Raw genomic sequence first — 8,921 nt, forward strand, 5'->3', positions numbered from 1 at the left:
TTAAGAGATCTAGTGAAAAGGGTCTTGCAACAGATCGAAGAGAAAAGTCCTCCGCAGAGAGTAAGCCGAGATGGCGGTCTTTATGTAGGAGCTGGTGGTATAGGCTACGCTTTCTTCTCTGTAGCGGAGTGCACAGAGTTTTTGGACATTCGTGAACAATGCCTTGGAAAAGCCTTGGAGTACATGAAGGTCCGTTTGCAAACTCTCAGAACAATCAACTTGAGTTGTGCTCGAAAAGTTGTCGCAGGACGGTTTTAAATTTATATGCGCGCTAGATATTTTATACTGAGGTTCCGTTTGACAGGGTGCTAAACTGATAACTGAAGCGAGGATAATGCAAAAGCAACGAGACCGTTGAAATAATTATCTCTGAAAAAAGAAAAAAGCAAACTAAAAAACAGATAATCCTTTACACAGCTTAAGATAACGCACTTTAAAATTTGGATACTATAATCATCAATTTAACAAACCGTATAAATATCGAACGTTAAAACCAATCTTTCTTTTCTTTTAAGGTTAGTCTAGAAGAGGCATCAACAACGTCTCCCTCTGATGATGGTATTGGGGCATCATTTCTCCTAGGACATGCAGGGATTTATGCAGCATCAGCACTAGTTTTCAATGCTTTGGGTTTGTATTAGCTCTATGAAAATGAAATATTTACTACATTCATGATCATGTTAATTAATACAAAATTTATAAAACGCAAGTAAGTGTTATGTGGAAGAGGTATGCATGTGGCCTTGATTAAAAGAGGTTGCTAACAGTGTGCATTTTCACAATTATATTTTTGTATTCTTTTGTTATTGTTGTTGTTGTTGTTGTTGTTGCTGTCATTTTGCTTTTTGGTTGTTGTTAGGAATTTATTTTTCCCTCCAAAATTTGGCATAAGTGCCTTAGCACTTGGGTCAAATTTTGGGTAAAAGGAGGGATGATATTTGGACTTGGAGGGTGCTTATACGGTAACATGTTGTTGCAGGGTATCAGCAAGAAACAGAACGGTGTATCCAGACTTATCTGGAGATGGCTAAAATCTGCCAGCCACTGAATTTCTTTAGTCATGGTTCTGATGAACTGTTTGTTGGTAGAGCTGGTTACTTATGTGGGTCACTTCTCTTGAACAAAAAGCTTGGCAGGACTGTGGTACCTCCAGAAGTCACCAGACCCTTGTTTGATGCCATCATAGAGTCTGGGCGACAGTATTCACAGAGTCACCAGTCAAAAAGCCCACTCATGTACTCATACTACGGGAATGAGTACTTAGGTATTATGCTGAGGGTTTCAGTCTTTTGGAAAATTTAATAAAATTAAGCATGGCATCATGCCTGTTACATTTTGGCAATAATTAATGTCCCAACAATGTAAGAGAGGGTAGGCTAGACATTGTAACAGGTATCAAACACAATAGATAAGTACCACAAAGTTGCTGACCCCTCTTTCTCTAGGACAGTTTATTATGATGTTATCAAGAACAAAAAATGTGGAAAATCCTCTATTTACTACTGTTTGATCAAATTGATTAATTTTTTATCTGCTAATTTTTAATCTAACTTATTGTTTATTATTTTGTACATGATGGAAGACCTTTGTATGACTTCAAAGAGTTTAAATATTGTTTCATGACCTGTTGAGAGTTGTCAGAGGAATTATCCAAAGGTAATTTTTTTTTTTCAAATTTCTATTCAGGGGCAGGTCATGGACTTTCATCCATTTTACAAATGCTGCTTAGTTTCCCAGAACATTTTAGCGAAAGAAAAGATGTTGAATCTCTCATTCATAAAGCTGTTGACTACGTGCTTGCATGTGAATTTTTTAATGGAAACTACCCAAATGTTCCTGGAGAGGTCCGTCACCGAGAAGATAGGCTGTTACATTGGTGCCATGGTACTCCAGGGGTTGTTTATCTTTTGGCCAAAGCTTATCTTACCTGGAAAGATGAGAAATACTTGCAGGCCATGAGGAGGAGTGCTAATCTTATTTGGTATAAGGGATTGTTACGCAAAGGGCCAGGGATATGTCATGGTGTGGCAGGTAATGCATCATTGTTAAATATCTATCTTACAGTTCACATCTCTTCCTTTTTTCATTCAGAACAGGAGAACAGTCAATCCTATGTTATTTTCCAAGTGGAGTCTTGGGATCAATATCAGTATCTGGGCAACTGCCACCTACCCCTCCCCTAACCCAACATTAACCCTAACTTGTCATCAATCACCAATTTTTCTAAGAGGAGAGGAAACGGAAAAAAGTGACGGCCTCAACGAAATTCGAACGCCCCTACCGTACAGAATACAGCCCACAAGCTCATATATATAACTGCTTTGTAATTGTGGAAGAAACAAGGTGAAATTTATGTCTCTTTCCTTTCTTTTTTAGGGAATGGATACGTCTTCTTATTGCTCTATCGTCTAACCAAAGAAGACGAATACCTGTATTTTGCGCAGAAGTTCTCGGAATTTATGCAGACAGAAGAGTTTCAAGAGGAAGCAATAACTCCGGACGCACCATTCAGCTTATATGAAGGATTGGCTGGAACTGTGTGCTTTTATGCCAATCTTTTAAATCCTTCCGAGGCGGTTTTTCCATTCTTTGAAGTCTTCTAGTGATTGACTATTTGAAATACATTGTCTTATATAAGGATTGAGGGGCCTTAGAGATTTCCAGTTAAATGACAAATGATAATAAGGAAAAAGATATTTTCCGAGCTGCAGTGTAGTTTGAGCACAGAAATTTGCAAATCTGACTCGTTTTTAGAAACCCACTCAAGCAGCAGTTTTACTTTGGTTTTGCTCTTGGATCTAAAGCGGCAAGGAAATGGTTTAAAAATATCATAAAATTTAAAATTTAGAGAGTTATGATCGGGTTGCTTAAAATAGACCTTATCCATGAATTTCTTCAGAGTCCAAATCATGTGCGCTTGAGATCAGCAAATGAAGAAAAACAAATGATTACACACAAAATAAGCACCCTAACTTAATTCAACTTTTTATGCAATAATTCAGTGTGACAAAAATAAATGCCTGGTATATAATGTGGGAGAGAAAAGGTGGCCATTCAAATGTGTTTTATTGATTACTATAGAAGAAAAATGAATGGCTGTCATATACTAGTACATACTAAAACAGTGGATAGCCTTGAAGGTGTGCTCTGATTGGCTACTCAAACTTAGAATATCCTATACTACACACCTCTGAGTAACTTGCACTCAAAACCATTGTAATTGTTGCAAGTAAAAATGAGTTAAATCATCTTCTTGGTGTCATATTATCTTACCCCTTTTAATAAGTATAAACTAAAGCAGCTCTTCACCTCAGTGGCAGTGGCTTGTCGTGGATATTTACCCTGTCACTTAGCAGCTCAGTCAATATGGCCACTACCACTTCTGTGAATTGTTGTTAACCATGAGCAAGGACAAGTGAAATAATTGCTACTGAGCATTGTCAAAGTACATACGTGTACTCTCGTGAACTAAGATGAATGGTTAATAAGGTAAAAAGAGTTGATCTATACATAAAGTGCAAAATATGGAAGTAATGAAAGAATGAGTGTCTTCTTGACTTGACTAGTAACTGAATACATGAGTGTGGGTCCGAAGGGCTTAATGGCTAGGTTTCAGATTTAGGCAACATAGCTTACATGGTGTGTTATCAGTTACTCCAATTCTATAATTTAAATCTCTTTATTGGCAGCCTCCAAAAGAACTCACACAAGACACCATCTTTTCAAAATGCAAATTCGATTAATCATCAACATTTGTGTCACATAAAGGCCAATATCACATGTTCAGTCTTTTGCCCGAGAACACTTCTTAATTCACTTTTCAAAACCATCAATTGTCTTTTTCGTTTTTCGACAAAAGATATGCATTGTTACTGTTGAGGTAATATCATGAATGATTTAAATAATTCATGCATCATTAGTTTAATAGCTTGTTAAATTAAACGTTTGATCTTTGATTGTATGCATGTACAAAAGTCTATGTGTTTTGCCTCTACCAATTAAACGATCAGTAATCTTGCTGCATATAATTTACCTGTGCTAGTTTAAGATAAAGCATGGCATTTTCGGTCTCAAGGGCAACAATTCGCTCCTCTCGTGCCTGTAAACATGGTTTCAATTTAGCATAGTTATAACAAACGATAGAATAAAGCAAGTTGTGCAGATTGTGTGGGCTCGTGTATGAAGTGGAAGCGTTTTTTACCCTCAACAAATTTTCCAACTTCTGCACACGATCCTTCAGCTGTTGATCCGTTAGCTCAGGCATTTTATTTCCACGGAAGTTGTTCCCCTTCAGCGTTGGTTCAAAGCGAATCACATTTTTGCCGCAAAGACACCCAAACGAGCGCGTCCAATGCACTGTGACAACCAGAAAATTTATCAAATTTCATTGTTTGCTTGTTGACGCTCCCGCGTTCTGTTCCAACAGCTGTTTATTTATGAGACCTTTTGCAATCGTGTAACTGTAATGAGGTGTTTCAAAAACAACAGTGGTGCTCGAACTTTAAAATTTGAGAGAAGTCCCCAAAATATAGAAAATGATTCGGAGCCGTTCGCGTTACTTTGTGAATCAGTACCAGCAATTTTCAGGGACGTTATCCAATGTTGAATATTTAAGAGATCTAGTGAAAAGGGTCTTGCAACTGATCGTAGAGAAAAGTCCTCCGCAGAGAGCAAGCCGAGATGGCGGTCTTTATGTAGGAGCTGGTGGTATAGGCTACGCTTTCTTCTCTGTAGCGGAGTGCACAGAGTTTTTGAACATTCGTGAACAATGCCTTGGAAAAGCCTTGGAGTACATGAAGGTCCGTTTGCAAACTCTCAGAACAATCAACTTGAGTTGTGCTCGAAAAGTTGTCGCAGGACGGTTTTAAATTTATATGCGCGCTAGATATTTTATACTGAGGTTCCGTTTGACAGGGTGCTAAACTGATAACTGAAGCGAGGATAATGCAAAAGAAACTAGACCGTTGAAATAATTATCTCTGAAAAAAGAAAAAAGCAAACTAAAAAACAGATAACCCTTTACACAGCTTAAGCTAACGCACTTTAAAATTTGGATACTATAATCATCAATTTAACAAACCGTATAAATATCGAACGTTAAAACCAATCTTTCTTTTCCTTTATTTCTTTTAAGGTTAGTCTAGAAGAGGTATCAACAACGTCTCCCTATGATGATGGTATTGGGGCATCATTTCTCCTAGGACATGCAGGGATTTATGCAGCATCAGCACTAGTTTTCAATGCTTTGGGTTTGTATTAGCTCTATGAAAATGAAATATTTACTACATTCATGATCATGTTAATTAATACACAATTTATAAAACGCAAGTAAGTGTTATGTGGAAGAGGTATGCATGTGGCCTTGATTAAAAGAGGTTGCTAGCAGTGTGCATTTTCACAATTATATTTTTGTATTCTTTTGTTATTGTTGTTGTTGTTGCTGTCATTTTGCTTTTTGGTTGTTGTTAGGAATTTATTTTTTTCTTGATACAACATTTCCCTCCAAAATTTGGCATAAGTGCCTTAGCACTTGAGTCAAATTTTGGGTAAAAGGAGGGATGATATTTGGACTTGGATGGTGCTTATACAGTAACATGTTGTTGCAGGGTGTCAGCAAGAAACAGAACAGTGTATCCAGAATTATCTGGAGATGGCTAAAATCTGCCAGCCACTGAATTTCTTTCGTCCTGGTTCTGATGAACTGTTTGTTGGTAGAGCTGGTTACTTATGTGGGTCACTTCTCTTGAACAAAAAGCTTGGCAGGACTGTGGTACCTCCAGAAGTCACCAGACCCTTGTTTGATGCCATTATAGAGTCTGGGCGACAATATTCACAGAGTCACCAGTCACAAAGCCCACTCATGTACTCATACTACAGGACAGAGTACTTAGGTATTATGCTGAGGGTTTCAGTCTTTTGGAAAATTTAATAAAATTAAGCCTGGCATCATGCCTCTTACATTTTGGCAATGATTAATGTCCCAACAATGTAAGAGAGGGTAGGCTAGACAATTTGTAACAGGTATCAAACACAATAGATAAGTACCACAAAGTTGCTGACCCCTCTTTCTCTAGGACAGTTTGTTATGATGTTATCAAGAACAAAAAATGTGGAAAATCCTCTATTTACTACTGTTTGATCAAATTGATTAATTTTTTATCTACTAATTTTTAATCTAACTTATTGTTTATTATTTTGTACATGATGGAAGACCTTTGTATGACTTCAAAGAGTTTAAGTATTGTTTTATGACCTGTTGAGAGTTGTCAGAGGAATTATCCAAAGGTAATTTTTTTTTTTTTTTCAAATTTCTATTCAGGAGCAGGTCATGGACTTTCATCCATTTTACAAATGCTGCTTAGTTTCCCAGAACATTTTAGCAAAAGAAAAGATGTTGAATCTCTCATTCATCAAGCTGTCGACTACGTGCTCGCATGTGAATGTTCTAATGGAAACTACCCACCTGTTCCTAGAGAGGTCAGTCACCAAGAAGATGAGCTGGTACATTGGTGCCATGGTGCTCCAGGGGTTGTTTATCTTTTGGCCAAAGCTTATCTTACCTGGAAAGATGATAAATACTTGCAGGCCATGAGGAGGTGTGCTGATCTTACCTGGCAGAAGGGATTGTTACGCAAAGGGCCAGGGATATGTCATGGTGTGGCAGGTAATGCATCATTGTTAAATATCTATCTTACAGTTCACATCTCTTCCTTTTTTCATTCAAAATAGGAGAACAGTCTATCCTATGTTATTTTCCAATACATCAGCACAGCATTTGTATTAATTTGCTTTTTGAATTGGAGTCTTGGGATCAATATCAGTATCTGGACAACTGCCCACCTACCCCTCCCCTAACCCAACATTAACCCTAACTTGTCATCAATTGACTGTTGTTGGGTTAGGGGAGGGGTAGGTGGGCAGTTGCTCAGATACTGATATTGATCCAAGTCTTGTTACAGTGCACTCTGAAAGTAAGAAAGCAATTAGTGATAAGCAGTAATGCCTTATTTGAGCCAAAGCCCAACCCAAAATTGGAAATGCTTGCTTGAAGGACCCTGGTGTGGGGAACTACTTCAGGAGACCTATTGAACAGGAACTGTGACATTTGATTACTTATATTGACAAAAAGATCAGCACTACGAAATCACCAATTTTTCTAAGAGGAGAGGAAACGGAAAAAGTGACGGCCTCAACGAAATTCGAACGCCCCTAGCGCACGGAATACAGCCCGCAAGCTTATATACATATATAACTGCTTTGTAATTGTGGCAGAAACAAGGTGAAATTTATGTCTCTTTTCTTTCTTTTTTAGGGAGTGGATACGTTTTCTTACTGCTCTATCGTCTGACCAAAGAAGACCAATACCTTTATCGTGCGCAGAAGTTCTCGGAATTTATGCAGACAGAAGAGTTTCAAAAGGGAGCAAGAACCCCGGACTCACCATTCAGCTTATATGAAGGATTGGCTGGAACTGTGTGCTTTTACGCCAATCTTTTAAATCCTTCCGAGGCGGTTTTTCCATTCTTTGAAGTCTTCTAGTGATTGACTATTTGAAATACATTGTCTTATATAAGGATTGAGGGGCCTTAGAGATTTCCAGTTAAATGACAAATGATAATAAGGAAAGAGAGATTTTCCGAGCTGCAGTATAGTTTGAGCACAGAAATTTGCAAATCTGACTCGTTTTTAGAAACCTACTTAAGCAGCAGTTTTACTTTGGTTTTGCTCTTGGATCTAAAGCGGCAAGGAAATGGTTTAAAAATATTGTAAAATTTAAAATTTAGAGAGTTATGATCGGGTTGCTTAAAATAGACCTTATCCATGAATTTCTTCAGAGTCCAAATCATGTGCGCTTGAGATCAGCAAATTAATTTTTTCGTGGCTCCCTCTTTCCACTTGCCAGTCATAGCCTGTTTACGTAGAACACAACGAAAACAGTTACACCCACCTCTAGGCAGAGAACCTGTCTCTCCCTCCGCTGTGGATCATCTTAGCTTTGCACACTCAGAGATATAGAATATCATATAAAGAAATCGAAAAATAAGCAAACAGATATATGTAAAAAGATAAGTAAAAACGCGTGCCACGCTAGGTGGTCTGCCGTTACCGCTTTGCTTCAAAGTGAGATTCGGAAGTCGTGAACACAACAAAGTCCCCGTAAAGATACATCAAAATGAGAGGCGATATTGGCGATGTTGACCTGAACAATTAGCCCGCCCACTTGGCTCAGATGATTTGTGGGAGTTCTTAACTGCAAAGCACGCAAAAATACCATAACTGTGACACGTTTTCGGTAATTGGAAAACCGCCGAACGCGTACAAACTTTTACGGTTTATCCGGCACCCTGCTTAAACTTGCGTTAGCGTTATAAACCACCTCCTGCTAGAAACGAAGTAAATCTGCTACTTGCGTTTTAACCATTTGATCAATCATCACGGTCTGAAGATGCTTGCTTTTGTATTTCTAAGTGGTTGATATGGTGTAGAACAAGAAGAGGTTGATTAACTTAAGCGAAGTATAGTGTAGTTCCAGCATTTTGCGTTTCCATTAATCACCTGAAATCTCTACACTACAGCGAATAGCCAGAAGCACTGTCATAGACTGCAGAGCACGCACCATGAATAGAAAAATCGTTTATCTATACACGGTACCGAGGCGAACACGTCGGGAACACAAATTGCTAAAAATAGTATTCTGGCCATTAAACCGTCTCAGACCTTGGCCATGAAATCAGCATGTTCCTGTTGTGCTGAGTAGGATTGCTGGCACGCGATGATTGCGTGACCAACCTGCTGTGCATCTGAGGACAGTTACGTAGAGTAAAGCCGAACTTAGAAGCTGCTGTTGTTCCAGCTCATAAAAGCCACGAAGGGGAGGATTTCATGTTATCTTTAACTCAATTTTTATCATAAAATAGAAC

General features: G+C 38.3%; 2 protein-coding genes and 1 long non-coding RNA gene across 3 annotated transcripts in view; 2 read left to right on the forward strand and 1 right to left on the reverse strand.

Moving 5' to 3' along the window:
* Nucleotides 1–3,248, forward strand: part of LOC113678925 (lanC-like protein 3) — a 3,383-nt gene extending 135 nt beyond the window's left edge. Inside the window, exons 1-5 of the mRNA XM_027195843.2 lie at nt 1–189; nt 516–630; nt 980–1,264; nt 1,687–2,031; nt 2,377–3,248. The exon at nt 1–189 is cut by the window's left edge and continues 135 nt beyond it. Of these exons, the coding sequence (XP_027051644.2) occupies nt 1–189; nt 516–630; nt 980–1,264; nt 1,687–2,031; nt 2,377–2,603 (1,161 nt within the window). The 3' untranslated portion in view covers nt 2,604–3,248. The remainder of the gene's footprint in view (nt 190–515; nt 631–979; nt 1,265–1,686; nt 2,032–2,376) is intronic.
* A 102-nt stretch (nt 3,249–3,350) lies between these two features.
* LOC149041814 (uncharacterized) lies at nt 3,351–4,416 on the reverse strand. The gene is made up of 3 exons (XR_016189292.1): nt 4,202–4,416; nt 4,034–4,099; nt 3,351–3,382 (listed from the first exon to the last, which is right to left on the reverse strand). It is a non-coding gene; the product is annotated as an uncharacterized LOC149041814 (long non-coding RNA).
* Nucleotides 4,417–4,465: 49 nt separating this feature from the next.
* LOC149041815 (lanC-like protein 3) lies at nt 4,466–7,826 on the forward strand. Its single transcript, XM_089214904.1, has 5 exons — nt 4,466–4,799; nt 5,135–5,249; nt 5,607–5,891; nt 6,320–6,664; nt 7,313–7,826. Exons 1-5 carry the CDS (start codon nt 4,536–4,538, stop codon nt 7,537–7,539), a joined length of 1,236 nt encoding a protein of 411 aa, XP_089071030.1. The 5' UTR covers nt 4,466–4,535; the 3' UTR covers nt 7,540–7,826.
* The last annotated feature ends 1,095 nt before the right edge of the window (nt 7,827–8,921 follow it).

The sequence above is a fragment of the Pocillopora damicornis genome, chromosome 8 (genome assembly GCF_964200805.1).
Source record: "Pocillopora damicornis chromosome 8, jaPocDami1.2, whole genome shotgun sequence".
Lineage (NCBI taxonomy): Eukaryota > Metazoa > Cnidaria > Anthozoa > Scleractinia > Pocilloporidae > Pocillopora > Pocillopora damicornis.

What these genes read in the sequence shown, in the direction of transcription:
- LOC149041815 (XM_089214904.1), top strand. Translation starts at nt 4,536, where the DNA reads ATGATTCGGAGCCGTTCGCGTTACTTTGTGAATCAGTACCAGCAATTT. An exon ending in ACTAGTTTTCAATGCTTTGG is followed by an intron (nt 5,250 to 5,606) that starts GTTTGTATTAGC and finishes ATGTTGTTGCAG; the next exon opens with GGTGTCAGCAAGAAACAGAA. An exon ending in GATATGTCATGGTGTGGCAG is followed by an intron (nt 6,665 to 7,312) that starts GTAATGCATCAT and finishes TTTCTTTTTTAG; the next exon opens with GGAGTGGATACGTTTTCTTA.